Below are 27,376 nucleotides of genomic sequence, written 5' to 3'. Positions count from 1 at the left end.
TGTACACAAACCTTTTTTGAATTTTATTTTTTTCCTCGGGTTGGAGATTCACCTTAACATGCATGCATCTTAAAACAGTAACAGGGTCTCGAACTGTTCCGAGCAGACATTAGACAAGCACAGGGGGTTGAAAATTCCTATTTAAAAAAAATGGAAATTGCAGTGGGAAATTGAGAAGTCACACACATATGGTGGGGTGGTCGTTTATCCTGCTCCCCCAAAAGCTGAATCTAAACTTCATTCACATTTTTTTATTACAATGACCCGACCTGATGCTTGGGTGTGCTGAGCCACACCAGGCCTTCCCCCAAAGGTTGTTGGTTCCCACTTCCTCCCAAAATGGCTCTGAGTAAGGGGAAGGGGCTTCTCTGGAAGTTTCCTCCCCAGCCTCCAAAGGATTGCCCGCCGGGGACAGCCGATTCTCCTCGTCCCTCTGGAGACACTCTTCATAAGTGGCACGTTTCAGGAGAAGGCCAGGGCTGTGTCACAAAGCCGCCTGCAGATGGCTGGTAGATTTGGGGGCAGTTTGAATGTTTTCCCTTTGATTCCTGTGCTCAGGCTGGAGCCTCCTCCCCACATTTCTGCCAGAAAAAAGTGAGGTCTCTGGTACTGGGGGAGCCACAGGTCTAAGGCCAGAGCTTCCTAAGGGTTGTTTTAAACACACTGTCCCTTCTGGCCCCTAACACGTGAGTAGCTCAAATGCTGGGGATTGCTGAAATTTCTTCTCTCCCAACCTGAATTGGTAAAAAGACAATTAGGAGGGTGGGACTGGCTACTGAGAAAAGTCCTGGGTCTTTGGTCCACCTCCCTGGGGCAGGCCCTGGCAGACTGTGAAGAGGGGAAAGTCAGTAGGGCAGGAGTATGTAGTCCCAAGCCCTGAGCGCTACCAGGGTACCTGTTTGAGGCCTAAAGCACAGGCAAGAGAAACAGAAGTAGGAAGAGGGAGAAGGGATGACGAGCTGCCTGTGGAGGGAACCTAGGGAGTGCCACTGAGAGCAGCCACAGGGGCGACTCATAGCACATCCCACAGACCAGTAACCCCTGAGCTAGATAAGGAGACATCGAGCATTGCCTCAGGCTGTGCTTCTGGAACTGCTGGCTTCCTAGCCTGCCCCATAACCCCCAAACTGCAGGGCACAGGGAATGAGCTTGCACTAGGGGACAAAGACTCAGTGGTTCATTAATAGGAACAAGGGCCAAAGGCCGCCTTCTAGTGGTCTAGGTGGAGTTTTCAGAGAACCCCTTACTTTGGTGGGGAGACCTGGGAGACTAGAGTTTTCTCAGCCATAGACTTTCAGAAGAGGGGCAGGGCGGGAGAAGCTGTGACTGGTTAAATGGCAGAGGGAGAGAATGGAGAAAAATCCTGCCCTGTCCCCATCCAGGCCTCACCCAGTCAGCCACGTTCTATTCTTATGCCTTTGTTCTTGGGAGACCAAATTATTCTGGGATGCCGTAAGACCATTCAGTTTTTCTTCATGGCTCCAAAGAGTGATGGTGAGGGTAGTCACTTTCCCTCAGACACCTGCCCAGAGAGGGCATGGTGGGACTTGGAGAAAAAACACAAAGGTTTGGGGATCACTTCACTTTCTCTACATTCAGACTGCAAACCAAATTTAACATCTTCATCGTTACAAAAAGAAGAGAAAAAACTTGTATAAAACCAGATAAATAGCTTTTAAACATTTGAATGCCAAAGGAGTTAAAGGACCAAACCCAAGGTTTTGAAGATAGCACAGAGAATGAGCTTTAAACAAAATTTAAAATCCACCAAACCACAGCTTAAATGTTTTGACCCAGTCAACAATACTGTTAGAAAAACAAAAAGAGCATTTAAAACAGAATGCTACCTCTCAAAATGTAAACAATATACAAAACAAAAACAAAAGCCCACAAAAACTCGATGTTAAAGAAGTTAGATACCTGGTAGCTCACCTTCAACTGAACACAACTGGTTACACTTTTCGTACACATGATGGCGACATGATCAGCAGACCAAATGCAGGAAGCCGAGGGAGCCCAAGGTTGTGGAGGCTGCAAGAGGACAGCCTGAAAAGCTTGGGAGATGCTGGGCTCGCCTAGGAGCAGATCCAAATTTTCATTCTTGATTAGGAGGTGGGGAAATCAAGTCCAAACATTATTCCTACTAATCCCTTCCTAAGTCAAATTTGTTTTCTCCACGAGCCACTTGGTTCCAAGTTCTTCCGGTCACTTCGCGGTCTTGCTGCTGACGTTCAGAGCTACCTACAGCCCCTTCCTGGGGCCAGGGCAGTTGTTTGGCCCCTGTCTGCCTCTTCCAGAAGGGTTCCAACAGCCCCAGTAGAGTCCAAGAATGCGGTCTCCATTCCTCCCTGACCTAAATACCGTGGGTTGGGCACAGAGATGGTGCTTGTTCCTGCTCCAGAAGCTGAGCTTGGCCAGGTTTGCAGGGAGCCAAGGAAACCAATCCATTCATTCAAAATGGTTCCACACACTTTCCTTCCATTTGCGGAGTTATCTACAGGTTTTACCGTGTCTCATCCCAAGACCCCAGTTCCTGGTGAGATGGTGAGAAGACGCAGGAATGTACCTCCCCCAACACAGGGCTGTCTTCTCTCCTAGCCAGACCAGACTGCTCTGACGGCATCGCAGAAGGACACAATTCTGAGGCTTAGGTAGCCGGCTCAGAAGGTGGGTAGAGATCCTGAAGGAAGCTGCAGGATGCCACTCCTGAGGAGGCTTGCGGGTGGCAGATCTGCGAAAAGTCTGGGGGGCCATCGAGGAAAACCAGATCCAAGGTTGGGGCCAGGTTGAATCGCACATCAAGCCTCCAAATTGGATTTCCCAGGTCAGATCCTCAAGTGGCTCAGAAGCAACCTCAGGCTTGGGTGCCACGCTCCAAGGTGGGGGGCACCACTCCCTGCTGGCCACAACCATCCAGGTGACAAACCACAGGGAGTCAGATTACCTACATGGCAGCCCTGGGGGTTGAAGAGGTATCTCTGCAAGGAGCACCCCAGGCACATGGAGATCTGCCCCCAACTAAAAAGCTCACCTACAAATGAGAGTGCCTGGGAGAAGGTCAGAAGGAAGTAAATGGATGGAGGGCATAGGACCTCATTCGATACTCAACAGCTTTGCTGGGCTTTCCCAAGGGGAAATAACCGTTTAATAAGCACGAGGGTCCTGTTATAGCCAAAGGTGCTTTCTAGTTCCTCTTGACTCAGTGGGAGGCTTTACAGAGAAGACATCTGAACTCCAGGGGCCGAGAGAGCCCAGGAGCTTGGGTGGTGATCATGGGGTTCTCTGAGAACCAGCTGTTCAAGAGCCCAGCAGCCCCCGACCCCTTACCATCCCATGAGGATGAACTCACTCCCCTCTGAGATCTTTGATTCTGATCCAAGATGCCTGATGTTGATCTGGAGTGTTCCTTCGGGAAGAACAGCACTTAGATGGAGGAATCATGTAACATTTCACTTGGAGCTGAGGCTGAAAAAGTGGAGGAAGCTGTGCACAATACTCCATGAAGTTAAAAGTTAACCTCGACAAGATCAAATGCAGCAGGGAGGGCAGAGGCGTCTAACCTCCTCTCCTGTGGCACCAGAGCGCTTTGCTCTGAGAGGACCCTTCGCTGGGTCTATGGGTGCTTCTCTAATCGAAGGGAAGTGAGAGCAGGTCAGGGATGGGGAGGGTGGATAGGGTGATGACATACATCGTTATAAATAGCAAATCTGGAGCAACGAAATTTCAGAAACAAAACCCAAATAAACCCACAAAGTCATCTCTAGCCCCAAGGTATCTTAAAAAGTAACAGGGTAACAAAAAGGAAACCCCTTTTTAACCTGGGTCAAATGGGGGGGAAATCAAGGGTAAGCAGGTGAGGTTACATCCTGTGAGCACGCGCACACACAGCACATCCCCTCCTCTCCAGCTAGTCTCTTCCAGTGTCACAGGCTGCAGTCGCATTGCTAAAGCCCTCCCCTACCCGCCACTCTGCTCCCCACCCTCCCATCCAGCCCAAATAACACCCTCTCCCTCTTCCAATCCCCGACCCCACATCCAGCACTCTGGCTCTGGCTGAAGGTAGAGGGTAACTACGTCAGGATGTTGGACATGAACTCGTTGAAGCGTTTGGAGTACTGCTCAGGGTTCACAGTTGAGATCTCCGCTCCCGCCTGTAATACACAGAGGCCCTAATCAGGAGGCTGTACCTAGGAGGGGCCTGGGTATTCAGGAGCCTCTGGCTCCACGTTAGAGTTGAATACTGCCCCCCGCCCCCAACTGGGCAGGCCACCTTGAGAAATGGTTCCCATGTCTCAGAAGTGCCCTGGCCCCGCTCCTCTGATTCACAATCCCAGGGCTGCTCCCACTGAAGCAGGAACAAGACAATGGGGAGACGGCAGAGGGGCCCCAGAGCTCTGGGGGGCCCCTGTTTAGAGAACAGTAGCTTGAAGCCCATGCGGAAACAGGCCTCTGGCGAGCAGTGTGGGCATGTAAACAAGGCTATTACTGGCGGTCAACAAGATGCATGACATGCCCAGCAGCCCTGGGGGAAGGAGCCAGAGAACAAAGCAAGTTGGGCATATCAGCCAGCTGCAGGGAGGGGATGGGACGTAGATGGCGGAGAAAGAACACAAGGCAACCAGGCGGGCTGCTCTTCCTGGTCCCTGTCCTGGGAGAAGGGGCCACGAGAGCATCCCCTTCGAGCAGGAGGCCTCCCTGGGGGTCTGAGGCCCCACCCCCAGGCCCGGATGGAGACACAAAGGACTCACCCCGGGGGTCTGAGGCCCCACCCCCGGGCCCGGATGGAGACACGAAGGACTCACCCCGTGTTTCACTGTTTTGGCAGCATGTGCAGCTTTCTTCTTAGCATCGTACGGCGTGAGGATATCGATGATGGCCATGAAGTAAACCTCCTTCTTGGGGGCACCTGAAGCGGGAGGGGAAGCAGGAAAGGAGGAAGAGCAGGGAGAAGAGCAGAAAGCAGCTGGGTCCATAACCCTCCAGATACGACACCCAGATTCATCCCTATCACTTTGAATGTGAGGAAAGGAATGACCCATGGAGTTCTTCTTAGAAGCTTTCATAGCTCTTATCTTATGTGATCTTCACAGCCACCCTGTGGGGTTGACGTGACACCGTTTAGGAGGCTTTGTCCATCCCATGAACCAGAGCCAAACCAGGCCTCAGCTATCCAGGACAAGCAAAGAGGTGAAGGAAGGCCTGACAGAGAAGGACCCCAGCGCCCCAGAAGACAGCGTTACTGCTGGTGACCCAGGATGGAGGCAGAAAGGGGCCAAAGTCAGCAGTTACTAAGATGGAGGCCCACTGAAGAGGGGGAGGGCGGGTAGGATGAGGGCTGGGGGCAGGGCAGGCAGGCAGAGGTTCCTACTTACTTTCATGGCTTTTCATGGCATAGACATCAACAGAGGGATCAAATTCCCCAGGACCAAAGAACCGGGGAAAGCTGAGGAGGTTGCCAGGGCTGTCCGGAGGTGTGCCGTAGGAGCAGAGCAGGCTGCCCCCCGCCCCGTCGTGCTCACACTCCTCATCCTCCGCCCGCTCCTCCACCTCCATCTCCTCCTGCTCTGCCCGGTCCACATCGTGGATGCCCACCAGCAGGCTGTAGTCCATGATCTTCAGCTGGGCCAGGAACTAGGGGCGTGGGGGGAGGAGAGAGGGAAGGAAGAGGTTACAAGGGACATCTGGAGAGGCAAAGTGGCATCTGGAAAGGAGAGAAAAGGCATTCCTTTCAACTTAATTCTCCCATTCTGAAATACAGCAGAGAATAAGACATCAGAGCCTCTGCCCTCAACGAGCTCACTATCTAATGGAGAAGACAGTCACTCCACAAGGGCGAGGAGCTGTGGGAGTCGACGGCAGAGGGGAGAGGGCCTCCCTGAGGAAAGGAGTTGAGCCTGACCCAACGAATGAAGAGCAGTCAGGCAGGCAGAGGCTGTGGGAGTAAAAGTAGAAGGAGCACTGCAGGAAGAGGGAAGAGCCGATTCTGTCTGGGATCAAGAGGTGAGGTGAGGTGAGGTGGAGGAAAGAGATAATGGAACGCTGCACTGCACCTTTCTCATCCATGTAGCAAGTGCTGGGGGCAGGATGGTATCTAAGCCTCCTGAGCCAGGACTCAATGACTTGGAGAAGAACAAAGAGCGTGGGAATGATACAGGATGGAAATGGCCAACTGGCATTCCAGTTTAACTAATGTGACGCCACAGCCACTGGTCCAAGTCCTCTGTGAACTAGCCAGCAGCCACCATCAGCCATGTGCCAGGCATCCTGCCATGGTCACAAATGAACCTGCAGCACTGCAGGAAACTGTCTGACTGACTAGACGGAGAATCATAACAGGACCAGAGGGGCTCTATGCACAGGCCCAGAAGACAACTAAAAGCATAAGAAGCCCCAGTGGTAGGAGATCAGCAGAATCTCCTCAGGAAAGAAAAGTGAGGGGCACCATTGCAAGCACCTCTGGACAATGCCCTCTGAAGGCCGAAGGAGAAGGGACCAGTGTCCCAAATGAATTGTGTTGACTGCCTTAAATTCTTCTTGAAGGCAGAGCAGGGAGAAAAGGAGGAAAAGGAGGAGAAAGACTCTGGACAAACCAAATGTCAGAATAAAAGCACAAACGTAGTAGGGGGTGGTTAAGGTAAAGCTTACTAACAAAAATAAGTCTGTTAAACCCATGTTCGCAGGAGCATTATTCACAATGAAGCAATCCAAGTGTGAGGGTTGATTTTATGTGTCAACTTGACTGGGCTACTGGGTGCCCAGAAATTGGGTCGAATATTATTCTGGATATGTCTGTGAGGGTGTTTATGGATGAGCTTAACATTTGAATTGGTAAATTGAGTAAAGCAGACTGCTCTCCCTAAAGTAGGTGGGCCTCGTCCAATCAGTCGAAGGGCTGAGAAGAACGAAAAGGCTGACTCTCCTGTGAGTAAAAGGGAACTCCTCCTGCCTAACTGCCTCTGAGCTGGGACATCAGTTTTTTCCTGCCTTCAGATGCAGACTGAAACATCAGTTCTTCCTGGGTCTCAAGCCTGCTGGCCTCTGGACTAAAGCTACACCATCAGGTCTCCTGGGTCTCTAGCTGGTCAACTGCAGATCTTGGGACGTGTCAACCTCCATAATTATGTGAGCCAATTCCTTACAATAAACATCTACCTATCTCTCTACACCCTATTCTGTTTCTCTGGAGACTAGAAACTAGATTAATTAGTTAACCTTAACTAGTGACCAAGTGTCCATCAATGGATGAACAGGTAAACAAAATGTAGTATATTCATACAATGGAATATTACTCAGCCTCAAAAAGGAAGGACATTCTGACACATAGCACAACATGGATGATCCTTGAAGACATTACGGTAAGTGAAAATAAGCCAGACACAAAGGACAAACACTGTATGATCCACTTATATGAGATTCCTAGAGCCGTCAATTTCACAGAGACACAAAGTAGAATGGTGGTTGCCAGGGGCAAGGGAGAAGGGGGAATGGGGAATTAGTGTTTCTTGGGTACAGAGTTTTCGTTTGAGAAGATGAAAAAGTTCTGGAGATGGATGGTGGGGATGCTTGCACAACCATGTCAATGTACTTAATGCCACTCAACTTCAAAATGGTTAAGATAGTAAATTTTATGTTATGCATATTTTACCACAATAAAAAAAATAAAACATTTGCTGAAGTTTATAGAATTTGGTTTTAATGAACAGGCTCCCAACTGATTAAAATAGGAGACACTGGGACTTCCCTGGCAGTCCAGTGGCTAAGACTCTGTGCTCCCAATGCAGGGGACCCGGTTTCTATCCCCGGTCAAGGAACTAGATCCCACATGCCGCAACTAAAGATCCCGTACGCAGCAATGAAGCTCCGTGTGCCGCAACTAAGACCTAGCACAGCCAAATAAATATTAAAAAAAAAAAAAATAGGAGACACTGAATTATCAGATATCACATTCATTATTTACCACCTGTCCTCCCCAAAGGAACTTCTCCACAGGAAGTCCTGTTCCAACCAGAATGCTGCTAGGTAAGTGGAGAATCAGAGCCAGAGAAAGGCACGGTTGGCAGATCTTAACAGCTGGTTTCCTGTCACTCTGACAGCTGGATGCCCCCTCCACTACGGGGACACCACCAGAAAGGAAGCTTGAAGAGGGGTTGGAACAGACTAGAGAAGAGATGAGGGAAAGCACTCCAAACCGAGTTACACACGTTCTACTGGCACAAATTGTGTCCCCCCAAATGGAATGTACATTTGCACTAGCTTTAGATGCAAATAACTACCTACATGGCTCAAATCACCACCCTTCCTCTTGTCTACACTCCTGGGAAGTGGTGAATTCAATTTTTCTTAAGATTAAAGAGGTTTCTGCTCTGGGGACAAGAGGAGGTCCTGTTTAACCAAAGTAAAAACGAGGGTAAATATATACCTCTACATCCCGTTTCAGTTTTTCCAGGAAGTTCTTTTTACTCTCTTCTCCCACGTGCAACTTCTGCCCTTCATTGAGGAAGTCATTGTCTTTGAAGGTTGGCAAGTCCTTGGCCTGAGAGAGCAATAGCAGTGTTAGGCTGGTGGCCTGATTTGTTCACCCCAAGGAGTCCTCTGCTGGGGGCAATGGTACAGGAAAGGAAAGGATCCTCAGCACAAAGGTGGCCAAGCTGCCAAATCAACAGCTCAGTCCAGGGGTCTACAGTCCCAGCTTCGGGCAGGCAGGGATGGCAAATATGTAGCACGAGTCAGACAATGAGGACTGACCAAAGGACTTCCTGCTGAGCCCTGAGACTACCTCAGAGCTCAAGCAGCCAGCCACCCACGGATTCAGGCTGGCCTGAGATGGAAACTGCTAGCCCTCCAGGACTACGAAGAACCCAGCAAGGGCAACGGAAAAGGCTGGAGACCAAGGCCTAGGCCAAGGATGAGGACAGACACAAGCTCAGTGACACAGCATTTCACATCAACAGACCGCATGTCTGGGAACTAGGCTGGGGCGGCAGCAGAGGAAGGGACAGGATGGCCAACAGAAGGTGTTTTTGATTCCCAGCGACCCATTCCACAAGTGATCAGCACAGGCCCCAGCATACCTTCTCCTTGTCACTCGCTTCTCTGGCAACAGTAGAACCCTGAAAGGATAAGAGCCATCAGGAGGAGTCCAGCTGAGGCAAATTCCGTTGATCGAAAAAACATGCACCGGTCTTTAGGGAGAGGCAGCAGGTGAACTCAAGTAGGCTGGTTAGACTCCTAGAGGGGCCAGGAGGCAGCAACTTGTTCACTTCCTCTGTCACAGACCGCTTACAGAGCTCTGACTATATACCAGACACATGCTCAGAATATCGGGCTGAATGGAGAGACTCAGTCGCTGCCCTTAAGGAACTCTCCTTCTAACAGGGGAGACAGACAGTAAGCAGGAGTTACACGATTAATTAATCCATTAATTCCAATGGTGCTCAGTGGTACAGGGGAGAAGGCAGGACTCTGAGAGCATGTAGTACAGGGGCAGGGTCCAGACTGGGGAGGGGCGGTGGCCAAAGCCTGCTTCCTAGAAGAACTGATTTTGAGCCGAGCTCGGAAGGTTAAGTAGGACGTAATTAGGTGGGGGAAGGTGGAGGTGGAGAAAAGGGCAGGGAGAGAAAAGATCACAGGCAGCCTATGTGAGATCTGGGGAGGCGGAGAGCACGGGCACTGCAGGAACGGAAAGGAAACCAGTGCAGCCGCAGCAGAGAGAGGGAGAGTGGTGTGAGGAGACAGGAGTCAGGAAGCCAGGTTCAAGAACAACGGAGTGCTGTGGTTCACAGGCACACGTGTGTTTCTGTCCGTGTCTAGAAATGTGCTTGTGCTGTCAGTCCATGGGGCTTGGACAGCTGCCAGGGTGCCTGCGTCTGCACAGCCTGTCCCCGTACTGCTGCCCTCTGTGTGCACATCCCCCTGACAGGGGTGGAAAAACATCAATTGTTACATAAATATGGTACATTGGGGGCTTCAATAACCTCTTGTCACTGTCACCTGGACTTGAGACAGCCTTTGGCTCCTAAGAATTAGGCACATCAACTCCAGAGCCACTTGCCCATGCGAAAACATACACTCCGGCTTTCCCATTATGTGGAAGTTGGAGTCGTGGCCCCTCCAAGCCTCAGGGAGAGGGAGGCCACAGAGCTGGGAAACACAGGGCCCCTTACCTTGAGGTCATACTTGCGGTGTACAGTGAGCCGATGGCTGAACACATTCCTGGTGACCACCATGTAGGTTTCTACGCCGTCCACAGTCAGGCGGTACATGCCCAGGAACTGTGGCAGAAGGGTATTGCCGTGACACTCCACTATGAACTAGAAAGGAAGGCAGGGAAGGAACAGGTGAAGGTGCCAGGATGGACGGGGCTCCTCCTGGGCTAACATGCTCCCTGGGATTCTAGCCTCTAGACCAGTGGTTTCCAAACTGGATTCTGTGAAGTCATGGGGGTTCCTCAGACTTACAACAGGTAACAGCCGCCACCACCCCTAACCGGCAAGGCAGAGGGAGAGGCTGAGCAGGCAGTGCAGAGCCCCTTTGGTTTCATCCGATTGGGATTCTGCAGGAAAATCACTGATCTAGGACTTGCATCTTCTCTGCCAGCCTGAAATGGGAAAGCCAAAGGGCAGAGAGAGGATGCAGAGGCAGGGCTGTGATGGGGTCGCCTGGGAAAACTGAATGGCTTCGTACCCAAAGCTCTCGCCCATGCCAGGCCCCAGGGTTTTCTGCTGTAACTCCCGAAACACCAGAAGTCCCTTTCACCACCTCTCAGGTGGCCAGAGAGAAGCCAGCTTTCCCTGAAGACCCAGGCAGGCTTCGGACAGGCACTCCCTGCCTTTCTCATGGGCAAGTTCCAGATGAGAGGAGAATGGGAGCGGGAAAAGCAGCAGCCCTGCTGAGCCGACAGGACCTCTTTTAGAAGAAATGAGGCAGGTGCCAGAGTGTGAAAACTTTCCAACTCTGACGAGACACAGCTGTTCAACTGGGCCTGCATCCATAACGTGCCTTCATTTCTTTTCTCTTTTTCTCAAGTAGGCATTTCACCTCACAGAAACACGGCCCTGGGGGAGGGCAAGTGCTTGGTTATCAGGAGGTACCTGCCATTACCAAAGAGGACCAAGCCCTCCCCAAGAAGCTCTACCGGGGGCTCCTCTCCCTCTTCCACCAACCCATCCTCTGCTGTTGAGGCTCTTGACTCACCATACCTGGTGGTATTTCTTTAAGATGTTGTGCATCTCAGCCACATCCTCACTTGACACAGTCTTGATCACAAAGCGCCGGTCATAGGTGGTGAGAAAACGTGTGCCGCACCGGCCCTGGCTGTCGCTGTTGATGGGGGCGCTGCGCGTCACTGAATTCTGATGGACCAAGACAAAAGCTGGTCTTGGGAGGGGAATGAAGATTCTGACTTGTATTCTGAGTCTTCTCTTACGGGTCAGACTGCTCTAAGGCCAACAACACTGAGACAGATGGGACCTTACCCACCCCATTTCTCATGGGAAATTCACATCTTTCCCAAAAAGTCTTCCATAAGAGAGACAAGGGTTGTTCCTTACCACCTGCTCCTAATCCTTGACTGGGATGGGAAGAGGACTGACTGAAATATTTCTTTTCATTCTGATCCTAGAGAACTTGCTCTAAAAACTAAAACTCGGCCTCAGATGTTAGGGGCCTCGGCTCTAATCCTGATGCTCACGTGTAATAGGACCTTGGGTGAGCCACGGAACTTCTCTACTCTTGAGTTTCCTCACCTGCAACATGAGATGATTGTCCCAGTCTCTTGGGGGTGACGAAGACAAAGCTTAGGAAATATTCAAGAAGTCAAGCATAAAGAAGGAGTGGACACAGTCATCTTTATCTCCTGTATGTACCCTCATGCTGGAAAACCTTTCCCAAAGCAGGAAGCTGGTCTTCACCACTCTGCCCAACACCTCTCCCCTGACCTCAGACTCCTGTTTGTCTTTGCAGAGCTACGAGGCAGATCCGGGGAGCTTTTCTAGCTCTGTCCCTGCTCCTTCTCGGAGGCCCATTCCCATTAGGATCAGAAGGCAGGAGAAGCCTCAAGCGGGGAGGGAGTAGGGGAAGGTGTGAGTCAACCAAAGAGATGTGTTCACCGAGCAGATGCTGGGAAAAGACCTTCGGGAGGTCACAAGACAGAGGGTTGACAAGCATAATTCTACCCCTGCCTCATTTCCAGGCAGCATTTCCTGTCTCTTTAAGTCACTGGTAGTCTAAGAGCAGAGAGTCCCCTCCCTGAACACCATCTTCCCTGCCCCTATTTCAGTCTTGAGCACCATTATTTGCCCAAAAGTCTATTAGAGAAAAAATACAGGATGTGGCTAGATGGCCAAGGGGAAGGGAAAGAGCCACCATGGAAGGAAGATACCCGAGCAACCTTGCCAATAATGGCAAGAAGTTTTCCAAAAACCTCATGCTCCAATCAGGGCATGACTTAGTTCAGGGTCTGGTCCCAATAGGAGGGGCTGGAGGCCCTCCCAGCACCTCCTGGACACGGCTGGTCCTGACTGTGCAAGTCTCTGGCATCTCTTCCTCCTCTCACGTTCCCTCACCCTCCTCTTAAGGAGGCCCCCTGGATGGAGGACAGAGGAGAAGGAGACCCTGCTTCTCATGATCTACTCTGTGAAAGACTTCCTGGGAGCGGGATGGGAGGAATGACAGCATCTTACAAGATGTGAGCATGCATTTTAGATTTCACTAGGCTGTACTCTCCTTTTTTCCCCCAACAGACAACTGAAAATCAGCTGTATTTCTCACTGCTGCACAAGTGAAGTGGAAAATTCTCCCACCTTCACCACCAGGCTGTCTGCCAGGGGAGGAAGTCCAAGGAAGGTGCTGGGTGGAGAAGTAACAGAAGCCCCAGACAATGAGTCAGACTAGAATGTCCCTGATATTGGGACTGATTCCTCCCAGTAGGCCAAAGGCCTCTGTGACATGATCACCCCCCGAAGGGGGCAGCTGCCCTGCCATGCCTAGCCCCCCTCCCAACGTTAGGACAGGGGAGTTTAGGAGGTGGCACTCATACCTGGCAAGAAGTTACACTACCCTTGAAGTCTTCCTTTTATAATCTGTCTTATCAGCTTTAAGAGGCCTCATCTCCCGCTGGCAATAATTCTCTCTTTTAAGTCAAACTACGAAGGAGAAGGGTTCTTCAGCCTAGACTGGGAATGTCAGACTAAAATGAAGCAGCTTCCGTAGACCCCTCTCCCTCCCACTGTGCTCCCTCCCAGGGAGAGGAGCCTGAGCCTGTGACGCATCATGAGAAGCACTTCTAAGGCCCTCACTCCTCCAAGAGCCCACCAACACTGGAGAAAGACTGCCTGGGCTGGAGTGAGACATGACAGGAAGACGCAGCACAAGAACAGTAGACACGTTTGGTTCCCTACTTGTCCCGTGGCTTCCTGACCCCCCTCCACTCCCTAACCCCTACGATTTTGCAAAGACACCCCATACCTGGTAATCCTGATCATCAATCCCAAACCTCTCCCGGAGATTTCGGAACACCATGGGGCAGTACTCCTTAAACTTAAAGCGGCTGGGGAGGTTCTCTCTGGGGAAAAGCAGAGACATGTTCTTGTGAACTTCTTATTCCTCTAACTCATACACCAGGACTTCTCAAAGTGTGGTCCACAGGTCACCTGGATCGGAACAATCTGCAGCACTGAAAATGTAGGCTGCTAAGCCCTCAGCATTCTCGAGGTCAGTCTAGAAATCTGCATTTTTAACACATACTCCAGGTGATTCTGAGCATGTAAAAGTTTAAAAACCTCACATTCCTTGTATATACTTTGTAAAAATTAATCTAGCTGTATTCTTATGATTTGTGTACTTTTTCTGAGTACATGCTATCTTTCAATAAAATTTACATTAAAGGGAAAAAGAACCTTACCTGCAGAGAAGTGAGACTGAGTGTTGGCCCTGCTTCACAAGTGCTGTACTTGCTGCAGGTAGGTGCCGCGTGTGGAGAGCTGCTGTGAGGTAAACGTCAGTCTGACTGCTAAAGGGAAAGGCTTTTCTCATCAAAGGACCCCCCTCCTCTGGAGATGCTCCTATCAATACATCCTGAAGATGGTTACACCCAGCAAGTCCTGCCCTTGGCTTCCACTGGGATGGAAGGAGAGGGTGCTTTAGATTGAAGAGGTCCTCAGTCAACTGACTGGGATCCCATCTTTCCATGAAGCCTCGTTTGCTGGCTGCTGGCAGCAGTCTACGTCCTCCCCACTCCTTAGTCAATCCACAGACTCCCAGGAGGAAGGAGATCACCTTGAAGGGATGCCTCCTCCAAATCCTCCATCTTGACAACAGTCAACCTGCTTGGGAACTCCCTTTCAGAAACATGGCCCTCTGTTCTCATCACAAGGAAAACAATTTTTTTTCTATTTCTTTAATTCTGTGTCTATATGAGAGGATGGCTATTCACTAAACTTATTGTGACAATCATTTCATGATGTATGTAAGTCAAATCATTATGCTGGACACCTTAAACTTACACAGTGCTGTATGTCAATTATATCTCAATAAAACTGAGGGGAAAAAAAAAGAAATATGTCCCTCTGACTACTCCAGGATGGTAGACTTCAAGGAAATAAAAAGCAGTGGCCTCTCATGAAGGCAGGGGCCTGATCTTCTAGTAAACAGCACTGCAGTCTTATAACTAGCATGTAAACAGTTGTTGAAAAGACAAAAGGAATCAAGAAAGATGAAAAAACAAATAAAGATACTGGATGTCCACTTTAGGCCAAGATGTCAATGTGGTGGACACCATGGACCCTGGTACAATAATGGCCACACCTGAGCCCGGACCTCTGGCACAGAACAATCCCCTTTCCTGCCTCACAGGGTAGCACTGCCTCTCTTTCCTTAGATGGTGTGATACTGGATATAATAACAAATATATATTTAGTCTTTGTCCTTGTTTCTGGCACAGAGCTCCTCAAATCTTTGGAATTTCCTAAGTGGTAAGAGTAATAAAGGTGTCTTGTTATCTGTAACAAACCCCCTTCAATCACACCTGAATTTATGTTAATGAGGTGACTTTTGTTAAGCCTCTAAGGATGGGTGCTCTTTACCAGGGGAGCCAACCAGGACTAGAGGGTTGGAACTTTCAGTCCCATATCCCTGACTTCCAGGGAGGGGAGAGGGGCTAGAGGCTGAATCAGTCGCCAGTGGCCAGCGACTTAATCAATCACGCTGTCATAAAAAGGTCCCCATAAAAATCCAAAAGGACAGGGTTCGAGAGCTTCCAGGTTGGTGAACACGTGGAGGTTTGGGGCAGGTGGTGTGCCTGGAGAGGGCATGGAAGCTCCCTGCCCCTTCCCACATACCTTGCCCTATGCCTCTCTTCCATCTGGCTGTTCCTGAGTTGTATCCTTTTATAAAAAACCGGTAATCTAGTACGTAAACTGTCTTCCTGAGTTCTGTGAGCTACTCAAGCAAATTAATCCAACCCAAGGGGGAGGGTCATGGGAACCTCTGAGCTACAGCAAATTGGTCAGAAGCACAGGTGACAACCTGGACTGGAGACTGGGGTCCGAAGCGGGGTGGAGGGGCAGTCCTGTGGGACTCAGCCCTTAACCTGTGAGACCTGATGCTAACTCCAGGTCGAGAGTGTCAGAACTGAACTGAATTGTAGGACACCTAGTTAGTGTCCTACAGAATTGCTTGATGTGTGGGAAACACACACATTTGGTATTAGAAGTGAGTAGTGATGTGAGAGTAGAGGAGAAACAGTTTTTCTTCTATACAGGTGGCCACTTAGCAAGTAGCAGCTATGAAGACAGACAGCTTCTAGAATATGATGTTATTACTTACTATGGCAGAGAGAGGCCACTAATGGATTTTTTCAAATCAAGCTTCTCCTCTGGGCTAACAGTCTGGGAATGGTGGGGTGACAGAGCCCAGCTGGTGAGGTGGTGGAGACGGTGAGACAATGGAGAGTGGAACCAGGATTCAAATGCAGAAAGGAAGAGAGTGTGAGCTGCAAATATTTCCTTGGGTGACCCACAGGAGGATGAAAAAGCAAGGCCTCTAAAGGGCTTACAGCAAGCCCCAAACTGTGCCAGGTGAGGCAGCTGCGCCATCAAAGTCCGAGACAAAGACACCAGTGTTAATCCAAGAAGCCACAATGAGCAAAAATGGGAAGAATGATTTTAGATAGCGCCCCTGGGCACCATGCTCAGCCTGTTGTTCACACGCTAGTTGGAAAGAAAGAAGCTTGGCTGCATCCCAGGCCAGGAACATGCCTGGCAGCTTCTTGCCTCAGACTAAGATCAAGATAGGGCCACTGCTGTCAGCCTCGTACTAGATACCTCAGCTCCCGAGCAGCTCACTGTTAACTAAACTGGCCCTAGATGAATCACTCTGGGCTGAGCCACAAGCCCTGAGGGACACTGGAGGTAGGCTGATAAAGGACTGAGATGACAGGACGGCACAAGGGGGAGAGGCACATAATGAATGCATTTTCCCAGCCAGTTTTTCAGCTCTGTGAGCCAGGTGTTGCTGTCACACCCTGCTAGGTGCTTGCCTGTCCTCACCACGGTGAGGTTTGGGAAGCTCTCTGCCTTGAGGGAAGGAACTGCCACAAAACCTGAGCCCACTCAGCAGGCAACTTACTTATTGAAGAGATGATTGTCCACCTTGATCTTGCTGTATGCTTTGAAGTCATCTGGCATTAGCATGACAGGGACAGGGACATTGCTCAGCTCATTGATCTGCAAAGCAAGGGGAAAGTGAGGTTCTCAGCCAAGGCACCTGCCTCAGAGAGAAAATATGCTACACCGTGGATGCCACCATCTCACCAAACACATGTCCATGGATTCCCTCCTTGTCTTTTTTTTTTTTTTTCTTTGGCGGTACTCGGGCCTCTCACTGTTGTGGCCTCTCCCACTGCGGAGCACAGGCTCCGGACGCGCAGGCTCAGCGGCCATGGCTCACGGGCCCAGCCGCTCCGCGGCATGTGGGATCTTCCCGGACTGGGGCACGAACTCGTGTCCCCTGCATTGGCAGGCGGACTCTCAACCACTGCGCCACCAGGGAAGCCCCCCTCCTTGTCTTTATTTCTGTTCTTTTCTTCAAATAAGTTCCCAACTTCATCTCTACCTACTGAAATTCTCTCCACCTGATAAGGTCCAGCTCAAAAGGCACCTCCCCTATGAAGCTTTCCATGATTCTCTAGACCATAAATGTTCTTTCCTATCTCGGGATTCCTGAAGCATTGTTTGTATCCATCCTTTGGCCATCTCACAGCCTCCCTCACGTTGCAGTTAATGCTTACAAACCTCACAAGCCTGCTTGACTATAAGCTAGGCAAGATCCTATCACTGATCTTTGTAAGCAAAGATCATCTAACTGACCTTGTAGGCTCCACACATGGTACTTGGCACCACAATTTGCATATGGCAGGTACTATATATGTATTTATCAAATGCAATAATACATGGATCTATGAATAAATATCACCCAACCTATGTGAGTATTAATTGAGGGCTTTGAACATCTTCATTACAATTGGGGATCACTCAAGAAATCAGCCTGGGGCAAGAAAAAAGCTGGATGGGTTTATGTGGGTATGTAACTCTTATCTCCAAAGTAAAGGATTAAATTTAAAGTGAGCAGAAGAGGTAGACATCTGGCCACTGGCTCGTTCTTACTCTCCTAATTAAAGCAGGGCCAGGCCCTAAAGCCATGTCCTCTCTTGTGCTGAACTGGGGGAGATGCGGGAGGGTGCCTTGCCCCCACTGCAAACAAACCTTCTCATTGTCCTTCATCCCCCCTTCAGGGAGCTGGAGGCTGCACAGGGAACTGGCTTCCCATTGGTGCAGAGCTGAGAGGGCAGCTCCTGCCCTTCCCCATCCCCAGTTTAGCCAATTAGTGGTCTAGTTAGCCGCAGATGTCCTCTCCCATCACAGCAGAGTATTTGACATTTGACCCTCAACCCAGTTGCCACTAATGCATTCAGGATTTAGAGAGGAAACCTTAGTCCCGACTTAATGGATAGGGGGCAAGGGGAGCACAGTCTTGTGTCTCCTGGATACTTTCGTTGCAAATCCTATTATCTCAATGAGGCCCCATGTGGCAGTGAGGGAATAACCTAGTCATTAGGACTCCTCCAGGAGCATAAATGGGGGGAAATACCATGTAATTTGCTGCTCCTTTCATGTTCCAAACCTTTTTTATTTAGAAATGTCAGAGGATGGAGGAAGTTCAAGTTAATGTAGTAACTGGGCTGGGGAAACCATACCTTCCTAGAACTGGTGAAAAACTCAATTTACTCACAGGGAAATGAAGGAAGGCATAGGAGTGTATGTGTATGGGGAGGGGCCGTAGGGTAGCAGTGTAAGTTGGCAGTGGGGCAGAGACAATAAACTGCTGGCATAACTGACTGGCATAAACGTAAAAGTACAGCGTGTATGATTCCATTTATATGAAATTCTAGAATCTATAGTGACAGAAATCCAGTAAGAGGCTGCCTGGGTTGTGAGGGGTGTGGATGATTATAAAGGGACGTAAGAGGCGCAATTCTAGGCTATTAGAAACGTTCTATATGTTGTTTAGGATGATGACTACATGAGTACATCATTTTGTCTAAAGTCCTCAAATCGTACACTTAAAATTCCCAGCATCCAGGTCTGAGATGCCCACCACTGGCTCAACAGCCACAGAAAAAAAGTTCTGCCAGTTACCATTCCAGGGGGTGCTCACAGGGCAAGCTGGTTGTTTAGTGAGCGACTAGAGAGGAAACCATTTCGCATCATTTTTCTGCCAATAGAAACAATTCATTGTAGCTGTCCCACTTCCTTTTTCCTGGCATATTAAGTCTGGCTCTGAGAGTTTAAAAAAGTTAAGTTCTGCCTTTTCTAGCTTATTCCACCATGCTAGAAAGAACATATCACTGGCTCAAAGAATATGGTTTTATACCAAAAGGTTCTAGTATCTGCTACTGATTGATTTGGGTTAGTCTAAAATCCAGACTCTATGCCATGGCCAGGGCTTGTTACTGGGAGAACTAGGAAAGACTAAAACACTTGCTTGCGAGGGGTCAATTGCCCCTTAGCCAGGATGAATTATTCTAATAAGAGCTATTCAGGGATGTTCCATTCGTTAATTCTCTGTGTAATTCTAAGTGCAGCATAGTTTGAATAGTTGTAAGCTGGTCAGTTTTTAGTTCTCAATTCATCTCTATTCTTGACTATAGGAATTTCTAACAGATGATATATTGCTGAACAATTCATATAGCTGAACTACGTAGACGCACCCTCATTTCCACTGGGCCACACGCAGATGATTCACTCTAGGGATCAGCTGTACTATTTTTTCTTTTTTTTCGTTGTGCTAAATTTTACATCCCCAGAGAGTTCTATTCAATTTCAGTTGAACAAGCACTTACTGAAATACCTACTACATGCTTCATTTTATGTTAGGGAGAAGGGAGTGTGCAGCAAGGGAAGCGTTGTGTGCACTGTGCACACAAAAGTGGGAGGCTTATCCTTTTATCCGGGAGATGACACAAACCTATGATACAGTAAATCTGGAAGTCAAGGAGCATTTAAGTAAGTGAGAACACAGGGACGGTGAACAGAACAGCCATGTCAGAGGAGGGTGAGGTTAATATGGTCAGAGTCAGACTCCCAGCCCTTACACCTCAGGCTAGAAACGGAACCTAATGCCCCTCCTGGTATTGCCAAGAGCACTTGACACTGGAAGAACCCACAACAAGATCACGTTACACCCTGCCTAAAAATCTTCCACGGCTCCTCACCAACCTCAGGGTAAAGTTTTAACTCCTTCAGCCTAGCAATTAAGGTCTTTCCTGATCTGGCTCAGACTCTGCCAAACTTCTATTCAGTTAACTTCTACTCAGTGTAGCCTTACTATGTGCCAGAAGCTGGGGATACAAAAATGAAAAGATATGGTCTCTGTTTACCTGGGAAGACAGATAACAAATAACAAATACAACGTGATGAGTGCTATAGAGTTATGAATAAAGGTAGACGGAAAAGTAGCTTAAGAAATGACTGATTCTGCCTGGGCATGGGAGAGCTGGTGGCTAGAGGAAGCTATAGAGAAATACCCGTGAGAAAGGCCTACGAGGGTAGTTCTCCAAAAAAAAAAGGAACAAAACACAAAACCCGAGGAAGGGAATCCCAGCTGTGGGAACAGTCAGAAACAAGCCTCAGAGCTGTAAAAGTATACTGCCCGTTTTAGGTAGGCGGGCGGGGGGAGAGTGGCAGGGTAGGACAGAGGTAATAAGTAGTGGAGGGAGACAGTACAGGAAAGACAGGTGAGCAGCCTCACATATTATCAATATTAGTAAATAACAGCTGCTTCTATTTATGGAATGTCTGTAAGTGGCCAGTGCTTTATATTATTATATATATCTCACATATATATCCTATTCTATATTTCTAATATTTAATGGTCACATTAATTATTATTAATCTGATTTTGCCTTTTGCAAAAGGTTCAAGGCACCTCGCTCAAGGTCACACAGACAATATGTGTAGAGTCAGGATTTGCTCCCAGGTCTGCTGGTGCCAAAACCTGGGCTCTGTTACACTGTGCTGTGCAATCCTTCTTATGGGCAGCTACCCTGGCTAAGGTAGTGTTTTCCATTCCTTTCCTCTGTCCTAATAATCTGCAAGGAAAGTGTTATGCTCATTTTATAGAAAAGGAAAATGAATCTCAGAGAGAAAAATTACTACTCCAAAGCTATACTAAGGGACATAGCCTGAATTTGAACTTAGTTTGTCCACTATATGATAAATTTGGACTTAACTCTGCAGGCAATGGGAAGTCCTCTCAGGTTTAAGTCCTCTCAGGTTTAAGTCTGGGAATTCACATGATCAGATGGGTGATACAGGAAGGTAATTCTGAAATCAAAATCAAGTAAGGATTGGACAGGGCAAAGGTAAGAAGCAGCAAGACCATTTACGGGGCTATTACAATAGTTCAGGTAGTAGACTATGGCAGCAAGACTAGAAGAAGCTTGAATAAAGCTAACAGAATCAGCCAAGATCTCACTAAATAACACTTCTGTGAAAGCTTCCCTGTCTTCCCCAGGTTGAACTAGTTACTCATTCCCATGTGCATCTTTATATCGTAAATATCACATTCGCCTGGGTTATTGTTTGCTTACATGTTTCATTTCTCCACTAGACTGTGAGCCCCTAGAAGGAAGAGACTACCTTACCCATTTTTATGTCCCTAGCAGAATGGCTGGCACAATTAGTTATACAATAAATGTTGGTTGGAGGGATGGATGGCTAGAAAAGGGGGACTGAAAGATGGCTAACACTAGGATAAAAAGAAAAAGAGATAGCAAAGCTGCTGTGACCATGCCTAAGGTTCATGGCCTGGAAGATGGGAAAGATGATTAAGGTTAGCTACTGAGGCTATGACCAGAATGTAAAGAGTCTTAAATGCCAGGGAGAGGAGAATAAAGGAGAGTGACCAAAAGCTTTGAAGCATGAAAGGTTGTGACTAAAGCAATGTTTCGGGAAGACGTGCCTTTCCTTTACTATCTAGCACATTTCTCGGCCAACCTCCTTCACCTTCAGCAGAAGTGCACTTGCGGAATGCAAACTCATTGGAGTAGCACGATAAACAGAACATATTAGGATGGTAAATGTGTTGTATCTCACATCATGTAAGTGGTTTTTGGATTATCCACAAGATTAACTCTATGAGCCATCAGCATAAATAATGAGGAGGCTAAACAAGCTGAGTGAGAAACAACTTAGAAGCAGAGGGTTTACCCTGTGCTGATCCTACTGGACATGAGAATTCAGTCACTAGTTCTAGTCCGGTGAACTTCTGATTCCAGAAGCCTCCACTTCCCTCTGCGACCTTCATAGGGATTGCTACCCAGGAGGCGCGCGTTGGGCATGCAGGCTTCCTGACATGTCCCAGGGTTCTGTGGGTGGCTCATCAATGGGCTGGCCACCACTGACAATCATTTGTTACCTGCCACCATCAGAAAACATGACGTGTTGGGGAACACATTCCCGAGACCAAGGAGGTCCAAGCGAGATGTGAAACTCCAGAAAGAAAAGGGGCAAGAACAGAGAGCCACAGGTGCCAACAAATCCACCCCTGGGTTTATTCCTCCTTTTTACACCTTGGTTTTTCTTTTCCTGTTTGAGTCCCCAGTGTTCTCTGTGAGGTGGGAAGGTGTGCTGAAGGACAAATTCATCCAAAGGCTTCACTAGAGCAGGAATATTTACTAAAGATTTTTTTTTGGCCACGCTGCACGGCACATGGGATCTTAGCTCCCAGGGATCAAACCCATGCCCCCTGCATTGGAAGCGTGGAGTCTTAACCACTGGACTGCCAGGGAAGCCCCTATTTACTAAAGATTTTTAAAGTAGCAGGAAAAGAGAAAAAGGCAGGGAAAGGAGGTTCTGGGTCTGCATTAGGCAAAGAAAATGTGTGGACAGAATGGGGGTAGAATGTGGGAGAGAACTGAGCAGACTTAAGAATAAATCTGTTCCTCACACCATTCACAAAAATTAACTCAAAATGGATTACAGATCTAAATGTAAGAGCTAAAACTAAAAGAGTTTTTCTTAGAAAACGCTGAGTTTTTCTTAGAAGAAAATATAGGAGTAAATCTTCACGATCTTGGGTTAAGCAAACCCTTCTTTGATATGACACCAAAAGTACAAACAACCAGAGGAAAATAGATAAATTGGACTTTATCAAAATTAAAAACTTGAGCTTCAAAAGATACCATCAAGAAAGTAAAAAAGGGCTTCCCTGGTGGCGCAGTGGTTAAGAATCCGCCTGCCAATGCAGGCAACACAGGTTCAAGCCCTGGTCCGGGAGGATCCCACATGCCGCGGAGCAACTAAGCCCGTGCGCCACAACTACTGAGCCTGTGCTCTAGAGCCCGCGAGCCATAGCTACTGAGCCTGCACACTGCAACTACTGAAGCCCACGTGCCTAGAGCCCATGCTCCACAGCAGGAGAAGCCACTGCAATGAGAAGCCCATGCACTGCAACAAAGAGTAGCTCCCGCTCGCTGCAACTAGAGAAAGCCCACGCACAGCAACAAAGACCCAACACAGCCAAAAATGAATTAATTAATTAATTTAAAAAGAAAGTAAAAAAGATAACCCAAAGAATGGGATAAAATATTTGCAAATCATGTATCTGCTAAGGGACTTGTATCTACAATATATAAAGAACTCTTACAAGTTAATAATAAAAAGACAAACAGCCCAATTTAAAAATGGGCAAAAAGTAATTGGCAAAGGATCTTAATAGATATGTCTCCAGTGAAAATATACAACTGGCCAATAAGCACATGAAAAGATGTTCAACGTTGTTAGCTATCTGGGAAATGCAAATCAAAATCACAATGAGATACCATTTCAAATCCACTAGGGTGGCTGTAATGAAAAAGACAGACAATAACAAGTGTTGACAGGATGTGGAGAAATTGGAACCCACACACACTGCGGGTGGAAATGTAAAATGGTGCAGTCACTTTGAAGAACCAGTCAGGCAGCTTTCCAAATAGTTAAACATAGTTACCATCAACTTCCCCTATTCCTTCTAATCACTGGGATGAGGCTTCATACATACCCGGTTCCTAAAATGGCCAACAGGTTATCAAGCCAGGTCTGCCTCCTCCGGTCTCCACACCCCTCTCCCAAGCCACCTCTTCCCTAACTCCAGACCCTCTGGGCTGTATTTCATTCACTAAAACTCTGGTTTTCTCTCTCTATTAGTTCTCCCCTGACAGATCCAAAGTCTTCTGATTTTTTTCTCCCTGTTTCCTACACAGTCTTCCTCTGCAAAGTCCAGGGGCTGCATCTCTTGTCCACAAGAGGAGCTCCTGTTACAACACTGAGTTCAAAGGCCTCTTTTTCCACCCAGAAGTAAACCAACCACCTCATGAGAGAGTATGTAACTGACTTGTACTACAGATAAAGACATATCCATCCTTCATGTCTCATATACCATCAACCATAGACCGTCACAGCCTAAATGCTTAAATGGGTGAGAAACTAAAGAATCAAAGAAAAGGTGGTATCTGAAAACTTAGACTGCAAAAAGTTGCAACGATGGGCTTCTGAAGGAAGGTGACCTCCAAGAAAGGCCATCAATCCACCAAAACAATGTGGTCCTGACCCCCTTGAGAACTGCAAGATTTTATAGTCTTCTGGGGAGATGCTCCATTTCCCAAGGGGACCCACGAAGTCCTAGACCTTATTGCAGGCTAAGCGAAAGCAAGAAAACTTTTGACTAACTGAGCTCCAAAGCTCGGCCTGTCCAGGGCAGTGGTGCCCAGTGCATCTCCCCCTGAGGTGTTCGCTCATTATGTCCAGAGGCTTGGGTCTTGCTTAAAGTCAATGCCTTCCCAGCTAGCTCTCAAACAAACTTTCTTAAAGTTAGCAAAACTAGAGGGTGACTAGGAATCACAGATGCCTCTTCATCTGCCAGAGACTCATTGCCTGCCTATCAGAAAACCAAGCACCACATACACTCCTGGGAACTGGCAGGCACAGGCACACACTCCTGACCGTAACATTCAGGTTCTCTAACAAGACCATAATTCCCATCTGTCCTGGCACTTGGATGAGAGGCAGGACAAGGAAAAGGAGGCAAAGAAAACGAGACCTCCTATTCAAGCACCACCATTGGCCAACACAGCCCACAGTACTGGACAACGAGCTGCGTCTTTTGTTGTAACCACAGGCGACCTAATCCTCCATCCAGGGCCTCCATTTCTTCACGTATAAAATAAGGGGCCCGAAGTCCCTTACGACTAGCTGTAACATTCCTGACTCTCAGACCTCTACCAATTCTCCATACAGACAGGATGCTTTCTAGTGAGAAACAAGCTGCACAACAAAATCAAGGATTGATTTCAAGGCAGGGACACAGGGTTCACATTTTGATGACCCAGTTTCCCTTGCAATGTTGTCAGATGACCCCTGAGGCAGCAGGAAGCAGTGGCAACAAATGCTGCTGGACTACTGAATCAAAGCAGCTCCCAGAAGTCTAGGCATTAAACCAGCGGTTCTCCCTACCCTGGCCAGGATGTCCACCTCAGTGGGGTTACTGAAAACAGTAACCTGCCCAAGACCCCCATGTGCACTTCTGTATTAGCAGTAAGGATCTAAAACCCCGGCTCAGACTATGGTTCATCAATCTCCAGCCAGAGGCTCTTCTAGAAAAGCAAAGCAAAAAGTCCTGCTGGCCCTGCGCCCCTTTGTCATCATTTGGTCTTGTGGGCAATTTCAAGTGCTCAGAAAAGTCAGGGAGCCTAAAGAACTGATATTCACGGGAAACTCAAGCCATTAGCTTCATTTTTCTCATTCCAAACTTTTAGTTGGTGAAGCTGGCATTTCAGGTCCTCTTACTTCCTCTTCTCATTTCCGGTGTAGGGACTCAATGAAATGGTCAGAACGCAAGGAGCAAGTGGCTGGAAGAGAAAGAAGATCCCAAACAAACAGGACACAAACGAAGTCCTCCAGATCAAACACTGTGCGGGGCTCCAACTTCCTAACAGGAGCTGTTGGCCAATCTCAAAACACCCCAAGGATCCAGGAAACCTCTCTCTCACCTTAATCACTGTCCATTATCACATCCCATGACCATACAGTAGAAAGCTCAGTAACTGAGAAGTCAACATCTTTGACAAGAACACCACAGTATTCAGGAAGACACATCATTTCTACTATGAGTGGTCCTCATAAGCAGGCCTCACCTTCTCTCAAATGGTTACATTCTCCCTTCTCCCTAACCCAGGAAGACCCTGGTAAAGTGTCTGTGGTCCAAGGAAGCCTGTGCTTCTTCAGTTGATACATCTCGTTCAAGAAGGAAAAAAGGAAACCCAAGGAGGATTTCCAGTCAGTGGCCAGGAGGTCTGGAGGATGGGGAAACTCTGAGCAGTCACACCAACCAAACGACCAGAAATAGAGGAATACTCAGGCAGGCCAGTGCCACCTGCCCTGTCAACTGGACAGTGAGCTAGGCAGCCAATTATAAGGAACATGGGGGAAAACAAATGCAACAAACGAGGTGAGGCGAGAAGAGAGGAAGAAGGGATGAAAGCCATTCCACCCCACCCAGGCCTTCCCTCTGCGCTCCAGGAGCTGCTCGAAGCCAGACGCAGGAAGCTTGAGGGACTGGAGAGGAGGGAACGACGCGACGGCATACCACCGACGGTGACACCAGGCCTCGCGTGGCGCGCGGGGAGGCACACCCGGCCGGGACGGCGTGCAAGGGTGGGGTGGGCGTGCAACTGGCTTGCCAAGGGGTTGCAGGCGTCACTGGCGGGGCCCGCCGGGCAAAGGCCCGGGACTGCGGGGGGCGTGAGCACGCGCGGGGCCGCGCTCGGAGGGGCGCGCGCCGGGGAGCTGGTTACCGTGTGGTTCACCCCCCACATCAGGACGCTGAGGATCGGCTCGCTGGCCCGAAATAGCTTCACTTTCTGGCACACGAAATGCTTCTTCTTGGTCTTGGTCTTGCTGGCGCTGAGCGGCGCCACCGCCACCGCCGTGGTGCTGGTGCAGTTGGACGACATGCCCGGGGCGGCGGCGGCGGCAGCGAAAGGGGGGGCGTCCGAGACGGCACACAAGCCAGCGGTCCCAGGCCTCCCCCGGACCGATCCCCACCCCCGCTCCCTCACCGCGCCATGGTCGCGCCCGTCCCGTTACCTCCCCACCCCGCCCCGGTGGTTCCGTCCGCCCCACGCTCCGCCCTTCTCGCCCCGCCCCAGGGAGCCGGCAGGCCCGCTCCGCACCCCGCCCCCGGGCGGTGCAGCAGCCCCGCAGTCACCAGGCCCTTTCCTCCCCGCCTGGGTGGTATCGCCCGTTTTGGGGAGGCAGCGGCCGCCAGGCCCGCTCCTCCTTCCCGGGCCTGACAGGAACTGAGCCGGCCTCCGCGCGCCTCAGAGCCCCGCGGCCGAGCGGGGAGGGGAGGAGGGCTGGGTAGGTCTCGCTGTCTACCGCGAGAGGGTCTCCCTGTTCGGGGCCCCAAAATTTAGCGTTTGGCTCTTTCCTCAACCTGACGTGCCAAGATGGCGGCGGCGCCACTGCTCCGGAGGGGAGGAGGGGCGGAGGGGCGGGAATGCGAGGAGGGTGGGACGTACCATCCCCACCCCGGGGGAGAGAGGAGGACCACAGCGAGGGGTAAAGTCCTGCCGGGAAAGGAAAGAAACGCCCCCTCGCTGCACCCAGGCGTGGATCTTCCCACTCCCCTGGGCCCCGGGGCTCGCTCCACCCGCAGGACACGCCTCCTCCCCCCAGGGCCAATGAGAGGAGCCAGCCGGGAGCCCTGGGTTTTATGAATGGGTCCCGCTCCCACCCACTGGCTGCCGACCTCCTCCCGCCAAAGGGTCCAGTTAAGGGACAGG

General features: G+C 49.4%; 1 protein-coding gene across 3 annotated transcripts; it reads right to left on the bottom strand.

The window, feature by feature from the left end:
• On the bottom strand, positions 1–26,667 carry PIP4K2B (phosphatidylinositol-5-phosphate 4-kinase type 2 beta). Of its 3 annotated transcripts, none has more exons than XM_060289937.1 (11): positions 26,387–26,667; positions 16,624–16,721; positions 13,901–14,008; positions 13,465–13,561; positions 11,199–11,351; positions 10,164–10,310; positions 9,072–9,110; positions 8,420–8,533; positions 5,373–5,631; positions 4,803–4,906; positions 1–4,151 (listed from the first exon to the last, which is right to left on the bottom strand). In XM_060289937.1, exons 1-11 carry the CDS (start codon positions 26,543–26,545, stop codon positions 4,071–4,073), a joined length of 1,359 nt encoding a protein of 452 aa, XP_060145920.1. In that variant the 5' UTR covers positions 26,546–26,667; the 3' UTR covers positions 1–4,070. The 3 variants fall into 3 exon arrangements, with proteins under 3 accessions (XP_060145920.1, XP_060145921.1, XP_030696062.1); XM_060289938.1 differs by having other exon boundaries at positions 13,901–13,982; positions 26,387–26,527; XM_030840202.2 differs by lacking the exon at positions 13,901–14,008 and having other exon boundaries at positions 26,387–26,666.
• Between the last annotated feature and the right edge of the window lie 709 nt (positions 26,668–27,376).

Source organism: Globicephala melas, chromosome 20 (assembly GCF_963455315.2).
Source record: "Globicephala melas chromosome 20, mGloMel1.2, whole genome shotgun sequence".
Lineage (NCBI taxonomy): Eukaryota > Metazoa > Chordata > Mammalia > Artiodactyla > Delphinidae > Globicephala > Globicephala melas.
Note: the sequence above shows the minus strand (reverse complement) of the source record. Positions and strands in the feature narration are given on the sequence as shown.

Coding starts and splice junctions, on each gene's coding strand:
- PIP4K2B (XM_060289937.1), bottom strand. CDS start 26,545: ATGTCGTCCAACTGCACCAGCACCACGGCGGTGGCGGTGGCGCCGCTC. Junction 11,352..13,464: donor TTGATGATCAGGATTACCAG/GTATGGGGTGTC, acceptor TTGGTCCATCAG/AATTCAGTGACGCGCAGCGC. Junction 8,534..9,071: donor AAGCGAGTGACAAGGAGAAG/GTATGCTGGGGC, acceptor TTGCTCTCTCAG/GCCAAGGACTTGCCAACCTT.